Source organism: Sceloporus undulatus, chromosome 5, assembly GCF_019175285.1.
Source record: "Sceloporus undulatus isolate JIND9_A2432 ecotype Alabama chromosome 5, SceUnd_v1.1, whole genome shotgun sequence".
Lineage (NCBI taxonomy): Eukaryota > Metazoa > Chordata > Lepidosauria > Squamata > Phrynosomatidae > Sceloporus > Sceloporus undulatus.
The window spans coordinates 21,077,673-21,096,300 of NC_056526.1; the positions used below are offsets into that span (position 1 = coordinate 21,077,673).

Below are 18,628 nucleotides of genomic sequence, written 5' to 3' on the forward strand. Positions count from 1 at the left end.
CACGTATCTGGTTGGCAGCTGATAAATGAGCTGTGACCTCGTGTTACTGTAAGGAGGGCTCTTTCCTTCTGCCAGTTAGTTGTATTGCATTATTTTTGCATAACCTGTGTTGTTATATTATTCTAAAAATGCTAAGGGGCCAATGCTTCATTGTAGTATTACTGGTCTGAAACTTGCAAAACAGAGCATCTTGATGAATGACTAGAGGTAGAAAAGGCCAGTGTTTTCCCATTTTAAACCTGTGAGTATTAATACTCTCTTGGAGACCAAAATGGCCATCTCTTTTTATCCTCCTTATGGCAGGGTAAGACCTTCCTGTTCAGATAGGTATTTAAAACAAAGTTTTTAAAGAACGTCCTAGCAGTGTTGTGTTATTTTAAAGTGTATGGTTTTTAAGAGCTTTTATCTTTTTAAATTGTATTGTTTTTAAATAAATGATGTGTTTTAATTTTGTAGTACAGTGGTCCCTCCACATTTGCTGGGTTAGGGGTAAAGGACCCCTGTGAATGTGGGAAAATCACAAATAAAAAACCCACTGTTCTTTTACCTAAGGGAACACCTCTCTAGGAATCTCCAGGTCCTCCAGTGCAACTTTGCCAGAAGTTGATCATGCTGGATGACCTACGGATGCCTAGAGAAGTATTTTCTCTTGGAATTCCTAGGGTTCCCCAGCACAGCTTTATGGTCAACTTCTAGCAGAGTTGCATTGGAGGACCTAGATATTCCTAGAGAGAACATATTAATCAAAACTGTAAATATAATCAATCCACAAAAGTCAAAGCCACAAATGTGGAGGGCCAACTGTAGTTTAAATCCTTTTTAACTGTCATTTTTGTTCCTTTTTAATTGTATTATGTTTTTAGACTGTAATCTGCTTTGAATCCCAATTTTGTGAAAAAGTGGGGTACAAAAATATTATTACTGTATTATTATTGGTGTTTCAGATCTTCATGAAGGAGCGCCTCCCCCACCACCTCCTCCACCTCCTCCCCCACCACCACCTGAAATGCCCGTTGATGCTCCACCACCCCCTCCGCCGCCGCCTCAGGCCCCACCCTTGGCTGAGTCTCAAGAGCCTGAAGAGAGAAGCGCTGCAGGGCCATCAGGTAAGCTAGAAGGTTGCAGCTGAGAAAAACACAGAAAGCAGCTTTGTGTTGGGGGGAAGGGTGGGGATTTAGGAATCATGGCTGGAATTCACAATTGTAGTTACAAATGCACAACCTAGAATTATGTATTTTTGACTGGACCATATTCACAATCCCTACATATTCAGTCACACAAGAAACAGTGATTGTAAAAGGCCCACATTCTTCATTTACTGGACAGCAGTCGTTGCAAGCAATAGGTCTGTTCTCCTGTTAATTGGGATGCAGCTCACTCATGTTTTCATTTTCTGCTAGTGATTGCTCCTGCAAGGAGGAATTATAACAAGAGATCCTGCTTCTGAATGTCACACTGGAGATCACTCATGGGAAGGGGTGGAAATGTCACGCAGCTGTGGCTCAATCAATAGGAGAGCAAAATTTTCACTTGCAGTGGCTTCTGCCTGGGGAATTTTGGGGTGGGGGGTTGGGTTGGAAGACATTATGTAGCTATGTAACTAAAGTAGTTAGGAGATAAGTATCTCATCAAGAATCATGGTGAATATTTCTACAGTGCTTTCAAGTGTTCACAGTGCTCCCTGGGTATAATCCAGTTGTAATCCAGGGATGTGTGGCTCTGCAGATGTTTAACTATGACTCCCAGTATCTCTTAATATTACTTGAGGTATGCTACAGTAGTTGATAGCTGAACTCCATAACATTGGAAGAGCAGCATGTTTTTCACCTCTGTTGCAATCCTTATCACAACCCAGTAAGAAGTGGATAGCTGTGACTCTCTAGCTGAAAGATGAGACTCACCAGACTTCTTAGGAAACATTATTGTACTTGGTCTCAGAAGTAAGATAGGCATAGGATTTCTGGTGGATAAACATTAAGAAGGCAAGACAAAGCCTCCTCTGAACAAATCTTGCTAAGAAAACGCCATAATAGGTTCATCATAGCATCACCATTAGTCGGAAAGAACTCAGAGGCACACAGCAACAATAGCAGCAAACATTACAAAATTCTTCGAAGACCCCATTTCTCTGTCTTTCTCTCTGCAGCTGCTCTTCAGGGGGCACCAAAAGAAGTTGTGAACCCATCAAGTGGCCGGGCCACTCTGCTAGAGTCTATCCGGCAGGCTGGTGGCATCGGGAAGGCCAAGCTCCGTAGTGTCAAGGAGCGGAAGATGGAAAAGAAAAAGCAAAAGGAACAAGAGCAAGGTACTCCCTGTTCTGCCCACTCCCTGTACCTAGAGGGTCATGTGTTTTTAGTCTCTGCATTATTGCCTTTACCTCAGAATATCTCTGCTTCTGGTAGGAAAGTTACTTTGAGGAACACTTACAGATTGGAAAACATGATAACTGCTAAAACAAGCTGCCTCCTGAAAAAACACTTTGATTCTTTCTTGGCCCTCTTCTCCCCATATCAGGGTTATGTCCAACCATGGATGTCCATGAAGCCCAGAGGGGGGATGCATGGGTCCAGTACACCTCCCTTGCCATACACAGCTTCTAGAGGTTAAGATCAAACCCGGCAATTCAGCACTGGATTCTTACATGCAGCTATATTGGGTCAATGTTACACTATCACTTTCTGTTGAGAAGCACTGCTGCTCTTGCACTAACAATGCTGAAATATAACCCAGTTCACTCCTAGTTTATGCAAGATTGCTATATTTTCCCCTTTTGCTAATTTGGGATCAAGTGGGGCAAGCAACTCTTTAAGCACCGAAGGACCATCTGCGTTGTTAGACCAGAAATCCATTGAGAAATCTTGGCCTATACCTGTCATTTTATAAGGAAGGAAAAGAAAATATAGTGTGTTTTCATCTCTGTTTTATATGAAACTGGTGTGGTACTACATATCAAGCATCTCTAACATTCTGTGCATTTGCTGTCTTCATTTTCTGATTATGTTTGTGGTTTTGTCTTTTTTCCAGTGGGTGCTACAGGGCAGGGTGGGGACCTGATGTCAGATCTCTTCAACAAACTGGTCCTCCGACGCAAAGGTAAATTGCCACGTGGCAAGTTATTTCTCTGCAAGGATCTGGCAAAGCTCCAGCTTCAGCGTTGTGACTTACTGTGGAACTCATTGTAACAATGGGAGAATTTTGGATAACAGAACAGGGAAAGTGTTGATCTTATTTGCTTTGTGATTATGTTGCTCTAGTGGGTCTAGAAGTTCCAAGCAGTGGAAGTTTTTAAGAGTTTAGGCACAACATAGTTCCTCTGCAGTTTCTCTGAAATCTATTACACCTCCCATTTTCTTTGGATTTTTATAACCATAGTTTTGGAAGTAAATGCACACTTCGCTGCATTTGTTCTCTCCATTGGTGCAAAATGCTGATCGCCTTGGCAAACAAATGCTTTCCTTGGTTTTGCTTGCCAGGGCTAGTAAAATGCAACTCTTGATCCATGCCTGCTCTTGGACACCATTCAGGCATGACAAATTACAAATCTCTTGGGGGGGGGGGTTCTTGCTTCACAGTAACATAATGTGCTTTCTTCTCCTCTTCCACAGGCATCTCTGGCAAAGGGCCTGCAGCTGGAGGAGACAACAATGCTCCCAACGTGCCAGCTGGTGCCTTTGGTCGCATATCAGACACGATTCCACCTCTGCCTCCCCCACAGCAACCAGCTGGCGAAGAGGATGAAGATGACTGGGAATCCTAGATGGTTGCATTCCTCTGGCAGGGAATTGTTTCAGTGTTGCCAATCTGTGGCAGCTACTGGACTGAATAAAAACATCAGAAAGAGGGAACCTCCAGGGGAGCTTGGTATCAGAGAAGCCCTATCATTCTGTCTCTTCCCTTCCCCATTTTGGCTTTTTTCCAACTCCTGCAATATATACTCATCGGTGGACATTATTACTACTTAGTTTGCCTCCCTTGCCACTTACCAGCCTTCCAGTGTCAATTATCTCCTTCTTGTATATTCTGCCAGATCTGCTGCTGGGCAGCTTGTGCTTGCCAACAATGAGTTCTTTCCCTGGGTGAAAAGCCTCCAGTCAAGTATGATGTGATACTCACAAATCATCAAGGCAGCTCTGGTCCAGAAGCAGCAGCCTCTGCCTCCTGCAGCAGGACTCATCCTTGGGCTGTTTTGCTAAGTTGGTGAACTGGGAGGGAAGGACCTGAGCAGACGTTTGTTTTATCTCTCTCAACTCCATTCTTTTTTCCTTTTCTGTGTACAACTAGCTCAGCAAGAAAGACTGCTTGCCTCTTACATGCAAATGGCTCATTGATTAAAAGTACCTGTCAAATGTTAAAGAACCACCTCAAATGCTCTTAATGAGGGAAATGATGCCTAAGTGCAGGCTATTTTCTCAGGAACCACCCATTTCAGCTAGCTTTAGCTCCACCAAGGGAAAGCAGGAGTTGACTTAACGTGATGTCTGCAGAAATCAATGTAGCTACTATGTTGTATAAAAGGGAGCCCCCCCCCTTTATTTTTTTAAAAAATGACATTGTGAGTAGCCACCACAATTCAGCACTAAATGCAGCTGTCAGCATCATGGTCTGTTCAGCAAGTTTTAGTTCAATATTATAATAGCATACTAAAGGCTAGTTAAGTACATATAAGGTCCATTTGCAAGCCATTGTGGTGTAGTGACTTAAATCTTGAAGACCAGGATTCAAATCCAGGGTCAGCCATGCAAACCTCTGCTGAAGAAACTTGCCAAGAAAACCCCATGATAGGTTCACCTTAGAGTCATAAGTTGGGAATGACTTCAAGGCACACAACAAGGACAATAATTTATATAAAATTTGTCATATGAAAGAACACTACCTCCCTACAACCCTCTCAGTCAGCTGCTGTACAGGTGTAGAAGATAGTTTTGCCTTGGAGCATTAGCTGTAAGAACTCCTGGCTGCTTAATTAAGGCAGCATCACATACTTGCTCTGCAAACACACAATGTCAAATACAGCTTTAGGTACATCTCAGGGCTAGAAATCCTACTCATGTGCACACAGCTATTCAGAAATGTGTATTAGAAAGATACATTCATGTTTGCCTGATCCCTCCTGGAAGATCCTTTAAAGTATGCTGTCTTTGCTTATGGATAAAGAGTGGGGAACAGGTGTTTAGCACATCCTTCCTTTTTTTTTTTTAGTTCTTACACAAAGTTATGGTCACAAACTTTTTTGAGGCTGGAAAAGTAAAAGAATGCTTCATGGACCATGTTTCCTTACCTTCACCCTGGCATGAAGCGAGTCTGATGGAATACAGCCACAGACCTGGCTTGCTCTCCTGTCAGCAGGAGCCTTTGTTTAAGGTTCAGATAAGCAGGCTGAAGCTAAGCTAAGTAAAGGGATTCATTAAATTAAAACTCAGCAGCCCAGCTTAGTGGTTCAAAAGTTGAAGTGACCATCAGTCAGTGTCCTTTTGACACACTATGAAATGTGTTGTTTTTTTTCTTGAACATTCTAGCTGGCCACATTTGATTTCTCTTGCTTAAAAGGATATTTGAAAGAAGGAAGGTAGGTAATGTGGCAGCCTTTACAATTCGGGGAGGGGGAAAACTAAAAGCCTTGTGGAAATCATGAAGGTAATGACTCCCTTGGCCTTTCAAGCAAGATAATTTAGGACTGAAAAAGAGGAAGAAAGCCATCACTGGTTAAAAAAAAAAGCAAAAGAGCTAGTACCATCTGCAGAGGTGCTGCCTCCAGGTATTGTTGGACTGCAACTCCCAGCTTGCCTTGCCATTTACTATGCTACACAGGGTTACTGGGACTTCCAGTTCAACAATATCTGTAGGGCTGAATGATTCCCACACCTGCTGTAGATGTTGTTGAGCTGTAATTCTCTATGCTAGAGCCAACAATCTCTGGAAGGCCACATCCTCCCCATTTCTGCTCTAACTTCAAATTTATGTTGTGGAACAGAAAGACTCTGTTGGGTGTGAATGGAAGAAATCTCCCTGAACAGCAGATTTAAAAATACTTGTAATTATTACAGTGGAAAAATATCTACACATTAACAATAAACAATAAAAGAAAACTCAATACATTCAAATATGAAGACAGCACTTCATACAAACAATATGATAGCCTCAAGCCACATCTATTAGAATCAAGAAGATACAGCTTTAACAGTTGAGCTCTTCTCCCAGTGGAACTGTAAGACAAAAAAGAAGCTATCAGGAACCAGAGAAGACAGAAAGTCAAAAGTTAATATGGGACACAATGCAGAAAAATGTTCACATGAGCCTAGCCATAGTATTTCTTTATTCTAATTTTTTTAGGTTTCTTTCATTCCATATAATGTGCTAAAGCGCACCTGTGGCCTAGCAAAATCTGGTCTAGGACTCACCTTTCTTAGTGCTGCAAATGCTGGTCCAAAACCAGCCTTGACTTGGGTTCTGCTTTTAATCCACTGAGGCAGCTTGTTGAAAATAGCTGGGCGTGTATACCTGTGGTCTAAGAGCACAATGCTAGCAAAGTCATTTTGATGTCGAATGGCTCTTCCTGTAAAAGAGGGACATATCCATAAGAGAGATCACTCAACATTGGTCACCCAGCCTTGCCTGGCAACAGTAATCCTGAGAATGGGATCTGTGTGCACATAAATGTGACCTATAAAATTTATAGAATGGCAAGACAAGAATGGCTCATGCCACAGGTTCAGTATAGCCACCCAATACTCTGTCCTGCAACAAAGTAAGGTAGCTGATATTTTTGTTTCTCAAACTGATGAGCTTGAAAAGTAGTCTTATGTTCATTGTTTAAGAGAGGAAGCTGCTTTATATCAAATGAGTCTATCTAGCCCAACGAGGAGCAACTCTTGCTCCCATAAGCACAGTCAATAGTGAGGGGAAATGTAGTCCAAAAGCCCTGGAGGTTTACAGTTGTCTACTCCAGTCTAATCCAATAATCTCCATTGGGCCACAATAAAATAGTGCTGCTGCTTCCACACATAACCACCAAGTCTTTCTTCCACCTTACAAAAGCTCCTTTGACCTGTTGCCTGGGGTGGAGGAACAGCTACACAAGTGCCCATTTACCAGCCTGGAGAGTACTGAAAACCAGTGACATGTTACTGCTCTGTGGTGCCCTCCCCACTTGCCTCTTTGAATTCCAGGCCACAAACATCACAGAAACTTCTAACACTGCCTATGCCTTGCAGCGACTGGTTCCACAGGAACTGCCAAGACCCTCTGCTGCCAGAAGCCTTACCTATTGACTGGTTGACTGCTTTCATGCACAGGTTGTCAATGAGTGTTCTGCCTGGTGCTTGGCCAGCTGTTTTGGGCTGGAAAAGGGAAATGACAGCAAATGATGAATGAGCAAGCTGAGTTCCAACCTTCATTTCTAACTACCTCGTTCCACCCTCTAATATATAAACATATAACCAGAGTGTATATAAGCAAAACAATGAACTAACCAATCCTGAGTACTAACATCCCAAAGAAGCAGAGGAGTCTGAAAAAGTATAAGAGGCTGGACAGAAAGACATTTTGGCCAGGTAGTTGTGTCAGGTTACATTACCACTCCTATCTGAAACTACTTAAAAGGATGGGCCCATAAAGAACGTGCACTGCCCTAATGAAATCAGAAAGACACCATCAGGATGCCTAGGGCAAGGACAAACTGCTGGAGGGCAGAAACAAAGATCAAATGTCTTTGAAAGCCAATAAAGACAAAAATCTACAACACCATTAGTGTTTAGCTGCTGTAAGTCCTACAGGAACAGAACAGGGAACTGGCTACTTAGAAATCTGGGAAACATCTCTTCTCTTTACTGCCCTGTTTTCCAAAAACAAATCCTTTTGCAACAGGAAAATAACAGTATAATACCTTTCCTAATGCAACAAACTGCCCATGGCTCCACTAGCAGCATTAAAGGCATGTTCACACATGCATCATGAATGAATGATATTGAAACATAAAGTAACAATAAATCAGTCAAGCAAAATAAAATATGCACAGTCTCCCCTCATCTTGTTCATAATTAATTTTCAGCTCAAGTAAGCAAAGGAGTCCCCTGTTTGACTCTCTATGTAGCTGTAGTTGTAGTTCCCAAATAGTTTCCAAAGGCAACCCCACATAGAGTGTGTTACAGTAGTCCAAATGGGGTGTGAGTGGGTGTAGCAAGAAGAGTCCTCTGCTGCCTGAGTTGCTCCTCTGCCTCTGAAGGCTCTGGAGAGGTGGTGGGCATGGCAAGAAGAGTCCAAATGGGTTGTAATCAAGGCATGTGTAACCACAGCCAGGTCTGGCGTCTCAAAGAATGTGCACAGCTGGCACACTAGTTTTAATTGTGTAAATGCACTACTGGCCACTGCTGAAACCTGGGCATCCAGGATCAGAGTTGAGTCCAGGAGCACACCCAAGCTGTAAGCCTGAGATTTCAGGGGGAGTGTAAACTCATCCAGCACAAGCAAAGTCCCTATACCCTGATCTGTCCTACGACTGATCAGAAGAACCTCTATCTTGTCTGGATTAAAGCTCAATTTGTTTGCCCTCATCCAGTCCATTACTGACATCAGACACGGGTTCAGTACAGAGACAGCTTCCTTGTAGTCAGATGGAAAGCATGTGTTAATTTTATAATTTATGTGGTTGCCATAAGGAAACAGTTAAGTCACTTTGGAATTCAACTCCCAGAACTTCCCAGCCAGAATTATTATAGGCCATGCAGGCATAGACACACTGGGAGCATTTTTCCTTCCATCTGCTTTTCACTGACAGCGCAGCAAGTCAGAACAGTGAAAAGAGAGATCCTTATGAGGAAAGCATACTCTTGGATTGTTTTTTTCAGAACATTGTCTGAACAAGCAGACCAAGCAGAAAATAGGTGGGGGCTCTTACCATTGTCTTATCAAGATATGCTATTTTCTCTTGAAGTTCTGGAGACTTGATGTTGGGGTAGGGCATGCCCACCATAATCACACACCTGAGGGGGCATTGAGAAATTAGGCAGTGATGACACAGACAGATAAAACAAACAGATAAAATACACCACGTCTATTGTTCACAAGCCAATTGTTTACCTTCCTAGGTCATCAGAAAAATTGATTCCTTCACTCATTTTCCCACCAACTACTGAAAACAGCAATGCACCTGTCATGGGTCCCACTGTTTGGCTGCAACGCTGTATCAAGAAAAGAAGAGCATGGTGGAAAGTGTCAACAGGCTGGAGAAGAAGTAAGAGAACAAAAGCTGTGCTCAACTCCAAGGGCATACCCTTCCCCAGTACATAGGAGCCTGCCAGTCCTCACTCACTCACCTTGATGCACTTGGCATACTCAGCCAACACCTGCTCCACTTGGTTAGCACTCTTGGGTTCCTGAAATATCTGTTAAGGGCATAATGTGTTACTTACTATTCAGTAAGCAGAATCCCAACAACCTGACTCTGATTTAAGTTCTTTTATGCACAAAACTACTGTACAAATCCCTACTTGATTATGACACTCACAGGACAGAGTGGGGTAAAAGCAAACTCTAAGCCATACTCATGTCACAGGTTTACTATGAGATCAAAAGGCTGTTCCTTTTCTTATGTACCACCATCTTCATTCATGGGCTTTGGTTCTTCCTTATAATTGGTGTGATGAAGAAATGGAACCCAGAATGGGAATGCAATATTTGACTATTCAGTTTATAGAAATGTAACTTTTGATTGGCAAAATAGTAATAATAAAAAATTACAAAGTCCCTGATTCCAGTTTGTCTTGTACAGTTTCCATTTGAATCCTAAGCAAATATGCTATGCTCTCTGCACTGCCAGAAACCATGTAACAGCAGTTAGTCTAATTTAGATCCAAGCACAAATGATCAGTCGCCCAGCAAGAATAATTTATTCATTATTGGGTTGGGATTTGCCATATAAATGTCCTCTTCGCTCTACTGTGCAGAAAATGGGAACAATGTAAAGAAAGAGATAAACACTCTGAGCAGAGGCCCCTAATCAGCCAATAATCATTTGGTTTTAAGAATGCTCTGCTTCCATTTCAAAGCACCAGTTGCAGCACTGGCTGGGCAATTACCTTTTTCTTTGAAGCCAGTTGGGTTAGCAGCCCTGTCTTCCCCCAGTGCATGTATACCTGCTTCTCATACTCATAGGAAGGAAAGAAGCACACCATCCCACCAGGGACAATGTTACACATGTTGCAAAGAATCCTGCCAGTTTCCTCCATCTGAGGGGGGAAAAAAGAATATAACTGACTATCAAGATCTTTAGGGTAAAAGTGGACAACCCAAATGCAGACTCTCCTACTACCCACTTTCATCCTTTCCTCCAAAGCCAAATTTCAGCAACATGCTGGTGAAAAGAGAGGAATGATTCTGCTTTCAAACAAGGCACACACCTTGCTCAAGATGAAACATAGTGTTAGGAGGGTACAATCCCCAGTGAATTCAGTGGTACCAGTGTCCCTATACCACACACTCTTAGAAGCTGCTTGCCTCTGTCTTAGGGCAAGGTATCAGATAACTGAACTCTACTTAATATATATGCACTGGGTTTGGTTTGCCAACTCATCATTCATCCACTGCTGTGTCCTTTCTAGCAAGTTAACCTGAATGACAGACAGGCATCAATATCCTTCAACAGCATAGCTCCAGTACATCAAATTGAGCCTTTGGGAAACAATTCTCACAAAAGATAGCATGGGATCGGAGGACAGAGAGGAAGAGAGAAAGAGAGGTGCTCTGCCCCATCTCCATCTCCCAAGTATGAACTAGGGGTTTCTTTTTCTTCTTTTTAATCGCAAACCATGTTGAGATTTTAAATGCAGTGGTTCTCAAATTGTGGGGCAGGACCTGGGAGGGGGGGGGGCACAAAGCCCTGATCCCTCTGCCTCCTCCCCAACTTTTTATGTGTAAAATGTAAACATGTGTTAACTATTGAATTTATTTAAATAAAACAGTTCTAATTTAAACAATGTTATTTCCTTATAAAATATTAAAATATGGATATACATGAATGTGTGAATGAAAATATGCACAGTAAATAAACAAAGTATTTCTATTTGTATACTACATCAAGGGGGGGCACAACGTCCATGCAAAGATGTAAAGGTGGATCTCAAGGGTAAAAAGTTTGAGTACCACTGTTTTAATGAACAATTAAAAATGTTCATTCACTCCTTTGTTTGCTCATATAACAAATCAGTCAATCCCTGGGCTATGTAACAAGCCCAGCAGGGTAGGGTCACCAGGCAAGAAATATCAAGGCAGGGGGGAAAGGCAATAATTTTAGTGTTCTCTCTATAGCGCAGACCTCTCCAATACAGTGCATTTCAGCAGTGTTGGATGCAATTTCCATCATCCCTCCCCCAGCCAGTATGGCCAACTGTCCTAGGTTAAAAAAGGCCTACTATAAAGCAACCACAATTTCTTATGGAAAAAATCCAAACAGCTCAAGCAATGGACAAGCTCCAGCTGAATAGAGTGTCCTTCCATTAATCAGTTACCCTACAATATAATAAATACCTTCCCCAAAGGCCTAAATATCCGGAAGGCACCAGATCTCATCTGATCTTGGAAGATAAACAGGGTCAGGACTTGGATGGGGACCACCATGAAATACCTACCAGGTGCTGTGGGCTACATTTCAGAGAAAGGCAAAGGCTAACCACATCTCGCATATAGCTTACATAAGAAAATCCTATGAAATTCATGGTGTTGCCATCAACAAATAACTTGAAGGAACATTAAACACAAGACTTACTCACTGACACAAAGAACTTTAAACTGAAACATTGTTGGTCTTTTGAGTCCCAACTCTTTATTTCCCACCACCACTGGAATGGAACTTTTTCTTGGGCTGAAAGAGATCCTGCACTCTTGGCATGTGAAACACTCCTGAGAACTCCCCTCAAGTTACAAAGGCAGTTTTGCCATGCTGCTGATAAGGCATACTGGGAGAAAATGGTAACCCAGTATCAAAAACCAGTAAGAGGAACCAATATGGAAATATCATGACAATAGAATAGACTAGAAAATGTATGTTCTCTCCACCTGCCCGTTGCTATAGTTTTTCAATATAGCAAGCAACCCTGGTAATGTCAATTTGACAGAGAAGCATAGCATGGAAGGCAGCAAGGGGATGACAGAGACAAAACTGTAAGGCCTAATGCAAACATGGTTGATAAAGCACCACCTAGTTATGCCTAGCTATGGCTAGTGCCTGGCACAGCTCACAGGCTTCTGGTGTCGTTTCTGACATCGTTTGTATGGATATCACTGCCATTGACAAAAACGATTAGTCCAAAGCCCTCACAGGGCTCTCAGAGCTTGTTTCAAGAATCCTTCAGAACCCGCTCTATGTTGTCAACAGGCTCTTGGGTAAAGAGGCTTCTGCTGCCTGTTCCCTTCAAACAAGGCATGTGAAATATTTCTTCATTTTTTCATTTAGGGCAGAGACATAAAATCACAGTCTAATAAAAGTATAAGCCTTTAAAATCACATCATAATAAAATACAATTACAATTTAAAACAGCATTTTCACACCTTTGGCAGGTCCACAGCGTCCTTGTGTCAATTTAAACAATTTAAACAACTTTTTAAACTAGCATCCCTATAAATAATAAAGTAGCTTTAAAAATTCCACACAGTTTCTCCACAAAAAAGAGATAGTTTGTTAAAAAAAACTGGCTTAAAAGCCTGTACTCAGGGCACCAGTCATATATTTACATGGGGAAGGAACATTCCGTCTTTCCTATATTTTGCCTGCCTAATTTTAAACACGACAAGGAGAAAGACACAAGTTTACTCTGTGACTCAGAAGCCGAGTACTATATGTTGCTTCAGACTGCTTCAGCAGCTAAATTGTCCAACAGCTAGATTCAAAATCTCCTGTCTCCAGTTCAAAGCATCTGAGGGGTAGCCATGCTACAATAGTTGAGAAGGGGAACCTGTAGCCTTCTAAGGCTGTGATTTCAACTCCTGTCATTCCCACTATTGACAATGCTGTCTGGGGATGATGGCCTTTAGAGTCCACTGACATCTAGTGGGCCACTGGTTCTCACTTCTGGCTTCAGATGTGTTGCTTGAGAATGTAACGAGCCACTACCATTCAGGATAAATAATTCTGGATTCAATGGACCAATTATCTGAGTGCAGTAAGGCAACTACCCACATCTGTATATGTTCAACACAGAAGGTATTTTCTATAAAAATACATCCCTATTTCACCCATAACATGTGAAAGGCAGGTTACCAGTGGAACTTTTGCATGGGCTGTACAAATTGTAAAGTTCTTTGTGGATCCATTAATTCTATTAAATAACCAACAGTGAGAAAAAGGAACCTCCAGCACAGTCTGGGGTCCCCAGATGTTATTGGACCACAACTCCCATCATTATCACAACTTAGAGATAGAATAATAGATAACAGAGTTGGAAGAGACCACAAAGGCCATCCAGACCAATCCCTTGCAATACAGGAAAACTCAATCAAAGCACCCTTGACAGACGGCCATCCAAACTTTGTTTAAAATCCTCCAAAAAAGCAGACTCCACCACTCTCTGAGGCAGTGTATCCCACTGTCAAACAGCTCTTAGTGTCAGGAAATTCTTGCTAATGTTTAGGTGGGACGATAGAAGCTGTAGTTCAACAAATGCACAGAGGTTCAAGACAAGGAACGTACAGTGTTCATGCTAAAGGTTCTATACCTACAATGTAAAGAATCCTGTTAGAACTCTAAGCTGGTACAACTATGAGGTAGGCCTGTATCTAAAAGCAGTACAAGTTTTGTTCCACATAAGACATCCCAGAGGAGTTGTATGGAGCATGCATATTGCCAATTCCCCCTTTTACATTTGACAATAAACAAATATAAATGTAAACGTTTTTTCCCCCCAAGAATCAATCTCCAAATCAGTGAAGACTTTCTAAATCCTGGTCCTGATTCTCAACAGCAGCAATTCTGTAAAACCTTGTTAATATATGAATACCATCCCAGTCCAGCCATTCTCTCCTTCAATGAGCTCAAACATGAAGTTAGGGTTTCTGAAGAACCAAAGCAAGTGATAAAAATACTGACCATCTGAGGCAGGCTTCTCTTCTCATAGGTGAATTCCAGCTGCTGGTTGGCTGGGCCACTGCAGAGGATAATGGGTAAAATGTTGTCTGGAGGAATCACATGACCTGATAACAACCAAGAGGCAGAAGAAATTAGAAACAGGGAAGCTGAACAGCCATCTCTTTATGAGTGCTTGTAACCTGGGAGGGAGAACAGTTCCCCTTCCAGAGGTTTGGTCTACATCTCCCATCACCTCTTACCACACAGGATCTTGGCTGAGGTTTTTGGGAGTTGTAATCCAAAATATCTAGAGGGCCAAAGGCTCACCAATCATGTAAAAAGTCATGGACCCAAATATTCTTAGTCCATGCAGTGGTGTTCAATAGCTTAGGAAAGAGCATGAGAAACAAACCCTTGTCCCACCAGTATTTAAACAATCTAAAGCAGAAACTACAGATCAATGAGAATAACTGACAAAGAGGGGGGGGGAGAATAATTTGAACTAGGGGCAGGCAAAAGATAGATCTGAACCTACTGCTAAGTCTGAATGTTTTGAAATGCATCTCAGTAAATGTTTAATTCCTGATACTTCGTAAAAATTCAAGTAAAGCTGTGAAGAAAAAGGAAAAAAAATTGTGATGAGACTACAGGTGGGTTTGATCATGATCCTCAGCAGTGGTAGGAAAAGCAGCACTTTCAGTAAATCTGTACCAATTCTGCCCTGAGATTTAGAAAGAGAAAGTTATTTCTGTACTACCTATTTATGTATGCATTTATTTAAAGCATTTGTTTATCACCTCTCAACTCATCTGGGTCCCTGAAGCTATACTCCCGCTTTCCCAAGCTCTGATTAGCCATGCTGGTCACCAAAATTCTGCATGGGTCAATATACAGTTTTCCCTCCATATTCACTAGGGTTAGGGGAACAAGATCCCCATGAATATGGAAAAACCACAAATAACAAAAACACTGTTTTTACCTGAGGGGACACCTCTCTTGGACTCTCTAGGTCCTCCAGTGCAACTCTGTGGTCAATGTCCAACATACACTGACCATAGAATGGTACTGGAGTAGCTACAAATGGTCTTTCAGTACAACTTTTAGTTAAAGTTGACCACAGAGTTGCACTGGAGGACCTAGACAGTCCTAGAGAGAACATATTAATGAAATCTGTGAATAATCAAATCCACAAATATCAAAGCTGTAAATATGGAGGGATGACTGTACTGCAATAGTTCTGTATAAAGAACTACATTATACTGAACCATCACAGACCTCCCCCACCTCCAGACATTCTGTGCCTTGTGGAGAAAAGGGATAAAGAATAGGGGGACCCTTTGGTTATGTCCCAGTAGCCAGATTACATCACTTGCAGAGGTCTCAGTGTCTGATGTAATTATTTTGCTTCTTACTGTGGGGGCATGACCAGAAGCATCTGTAATCCCCCTTGCTCTCCATTAGCCATGGTTGATGGGGGTGTGAGTGCCCCAATGGTAGGTGGGGCACTTTGGTTATTGAGGAGGGAGGGAGGGGATACCAACTTCCATAGACATCACAAATATGCATATTCAAGCATAAGGTTAACTTACACTTGTGTATGCCACTAACAGGATGCCAGTCACTGACTGTCAGTTCCCTGTCATTGATTCTCAACATGAACATTTGGAGGAAAAAACCAAACATGTTTCCATGACAATATGCTAAGCATCCAAGTGTCTTCAAAAGATAACAAGCCTTTGAAATACCACCCTAAATTGCCTCTGCGTTGGCAAAAGGGGAAAAAAGATGGCTCAACTCTCTAGTAACATCATGTATATACTAACAGTGAACTTCTTTAAGCACCTGTCCTTATGTAAACAAAACAAAACCACCCACATACAAGGAGGAGGTATTAACACACCTAGGGGAACCTGGAGGTTTGCAGAAGTACAAAAACCTCCAAAGGGCTTGTTTTAAAAGGGCGAGGCAAATAAAATAAAGCCTAAAAGCACCCACAGAGGACGCTGCATACTTACCAATAGTCAGCACTGAATGTTTACAAAATGTTGGGAAGTGGAAAGCAAAAAGCCAAAGAAAATGTGGTATGGATTGGAGTATCTTAGAAATGAGTCCAGTTGGTTGGCATCCTGAACAAGAATGATCAACACATTTCTGACCATTCTCATTTGTCATAGATATATTGTCCAACCTTACACATACATGTGGGATATAATACAAGTTGCACTCAGTTCATAGGAATTTACTCCTCAAGTAAGTATGCAGACCATTGATGCTACAATTACATTTCCCTTCTTGGTTTAAAGAAATATACAATTCTCTTCCTCTCAACCTCTATTTCAGAGGCATGTAAACACAGCTGCTTTTGCCAGCTGATTCTGGCAAAGGTTCCTCATGTAAAGCACAGCCAGAGTTGAAAGGCAATCAGAGTTTCTGTCAGCTGTGGCATTTTGGCAGGAAAGAAAGGAGCAAGCAAAGCCCTACCACACACAGTGCCACACCATCTGCCAGGCAGGGCCCACCCATTGCGATTTGTGGCACAAAAAGCACATCCTCGGCTGAAAAAAAAAAAAGCTCACCACATGAGAACTCTTCAATCCTCTCAGTACTGGCACCTGCACACAGGAGCAGCTGTTCCCGGAAATCAGCCACCTGCAATCCACACAGCAAAACATTTTGGTTTTAAAAAAAATAAAACTTTTAAAAGCTTAACTACTAAGTGTTCCCCACTCTTTGTTTAACTGCATATTCAATAACATAACTTGACCTTACTACTTCCCTGAGAGCTGCCATATATAAGTCAGAGGGACTTTCCAGGGCTTTGCCCAATCAGTGCTTTTCAGGCGCTAACTGGGCAAACACACTGCCAATTTCCAGAATGTTATGGAATAACTGTGATGATGTTCATTGCTTTCCATTGGTAACCTTCCTATATTCTCTCAGAAGTTACAAGAAAAAGAAATCCCCTTAAAAAGAAAACAAAAAGATTGAATGATGTCTTGTTTGACTGAAGCTGCCAGGAGGATTCCATAGGGAAGGGTCCCGTGTTAGCTAGGAGATTCCAAGAGTTAGCCCAAGAGTAACTTTTTTCACATGGAAGATTCTGTAGCTATAGCCCTAAACAGTAATTTTCCAAAGCTGTCTGATAAATTTTTGATCCATCAAGTCTCATACTACCTCCTCTGCCTGCTTTCAGCTCTCCAAGAAGGCAAAGGATGTGGTTCTACTACTCAGTTATGGGGGCTCCAACTAAGACTCTACATGTTATACAAATGACATGGATCTCTTATTTCCAAAATTCACTTTGTGGTGGAAATTATGTAGCCCTCCAGAGGTTGGATTGCAACTCCCAGTACAGTACTCCTCATTATTGGCTATACTGGCAATGGGCTCCTGGGACTTCTTGTCCAACAACATCTAGAAAGCCATAGGATCACCATCAATTCACATGCATGAAGAGGAAGATAGAGCCATAGAAGAAATGGAAGTCCTTTCCCTGGACAGCATTTCCAGAAATTCTCGGGTTTCTGAGATGCTTGTGTGCTTGAAAGCACATTGAAGAGCTATAAAATTATTTTTATTGGGGAAGGGACTTATGGTAAAGCAACACAGTGGGAACTTGAAAGATACCAAAGAGTGGAATCACCACTTCCTGAGGCATCTAGGAGATGCAATTAACCTTTCTTTTTGGTAAGAAAATAGAAAGTTCAGGGTACCTGGGGGAGCTAAGAACTGCAAAAATAGCCATGGGGAGTCTGCATGTGGCTCCATTGCCACATTTACCCATCTCTATGCTGGCAGGGATGCTGCACCCATGCCGACTACAAATCCAGATCAATTGAAAGGTCTTAAGACAGGCTGTACTCCTGCATGCATTCAGCATCTCAGTTGAAGTATACCACAGACCACATGCATTACAAACACGGAAGGACAGATCATCACATTTGCATTCGTTTAACTGTTTATCTTGTGCCAGATTTATAAGCAACGACAAACCCATCACAAGCTCTGCCTTTCCACGTGTCATAAATACATCTGATACCTTGACTGCTCTTCCAGCTTTTTGTTCCACCTGACTTGCAGTTCCAGATGGTACAACATCATCTTCATCCCTGCTAGCCAGTCCACTAAAGGAAGAACTGTAGTGCCACCATGTGGTCTTGCAGTGCCACATCATCAGATGATTATAGTAGTTTTAAAAGAGCCATTTCTCCCTGTTGCTTCTGCCCTCTCCTGTGTTCCATTTCTGGTTTGGATACGTATCCATCACAAGGTTTTGTAATTCCTTCATGAAGCATGCTCTAGACCAGGGATGGACAACATATGGCCTTCCAAATGTTAACCTGAAACTCACAGCAGCCCTCACTAACATCACACTGGCTGGTAGCTATAGCTTAACATCTGGAGGGCCACATATTTCTCATTCCTGAAATTTTCCTTTCCAAATTTTAAGCATTGCAATCACATAAAACCTCAGTCGACCATTGAAAAATGCAGTTTAGGCATCCAAAGAAAAGGGGCAGGCAAAGAAACAGCAAATACAAGCATTCTAAATGTGAACTATTTTTAATGTCTCAC

General features: G+C 42.0%; 2 protein-coding genes across 10 annotated transcripts in view; one reads left to right on the forward strand and one right to left on the reverse strand.

Moving 5' to 3' along the window:
* The window catches only part of WASHC1 (WASH complex subunit 1), a 64,682-nt gene extending 58,978 nt beyond the window's left edge, over positions 1-5,704 (forward strand). For all 4 annotated transcript variants that reach the window (XM_042468075.1, XM_042468076.1, XM_042468077.1 and 1 more), the window contains 4 exons: positions 945-1,106; positions 2,147-2,305; positions 3,025-3,093; positions 3,606-5,704. In XM_042468075.1, the coding sequence (XP_042324009.1) occupies positions 945-1,106; positions 2,147-2,305; positions 3,025-3,093; positions 3,606-3,757 (542 nt within the window). In that variant the 3' untranslated portion in view covers positions 3,758-5,704. The remainder of the gene's footprint in view (positions 1-944; positions 1,107-2,146; positions 2,306-3,024; positions 3,094-3,605) is intronic.
* Positions 5,705-5,789: 85 nt separating this feature from the next.
* Positions 5,790-18,628, reverse strand: part of DDX11 (DEAD/H-box helicase 11) — a 72,190-nt gene continuing 59,351 nt past the window's right edge. For 5 of the 6 annotated variants that reach the window (XM_042468073.1, XM_042468072.1, XM_042468071.1 and 2 more), the window contains exons 19-27: positions 16,630-16,702; positions 14,075-14,178; positions 10,074-10,223; positions 9,312-9,380; positions 9,076-9,176; positions 8,894-8,978; positions 7,262-7,337; positions 6,399-6,553; positions 5,790-6,203 (exon numbers count right to left, since the gene is read on the reverse strand). In XM_042468073.1, the coding sequence (XP_042324007.1) occupies positions 6,159-6,203; positions 6,399-6,553; positions 7,262-7,337; positions 8,894-8,978; positions 9,076-9,176; positions 9,312-9,380; positions 10,074-10,223; positions 14,075-14,178; positions 16,630-16,702 (858 nt within the window). In that variant the 3' untranslated portion in view covers positions 5,790-6,158. The remainder of the gene's footprint in view (positions 6,204-6,398; positions 6,554-7,261; positions 7,338-8,893; positions 8,979-9,075; positions 9,177-9,311; positions 9,381-10,073; positions 10,224-14,074; positions 14,179-16,629; positions 16,703-18,628) is intronic. The other variant, XM_042468074.1, reaches the window with a different exon arrangement.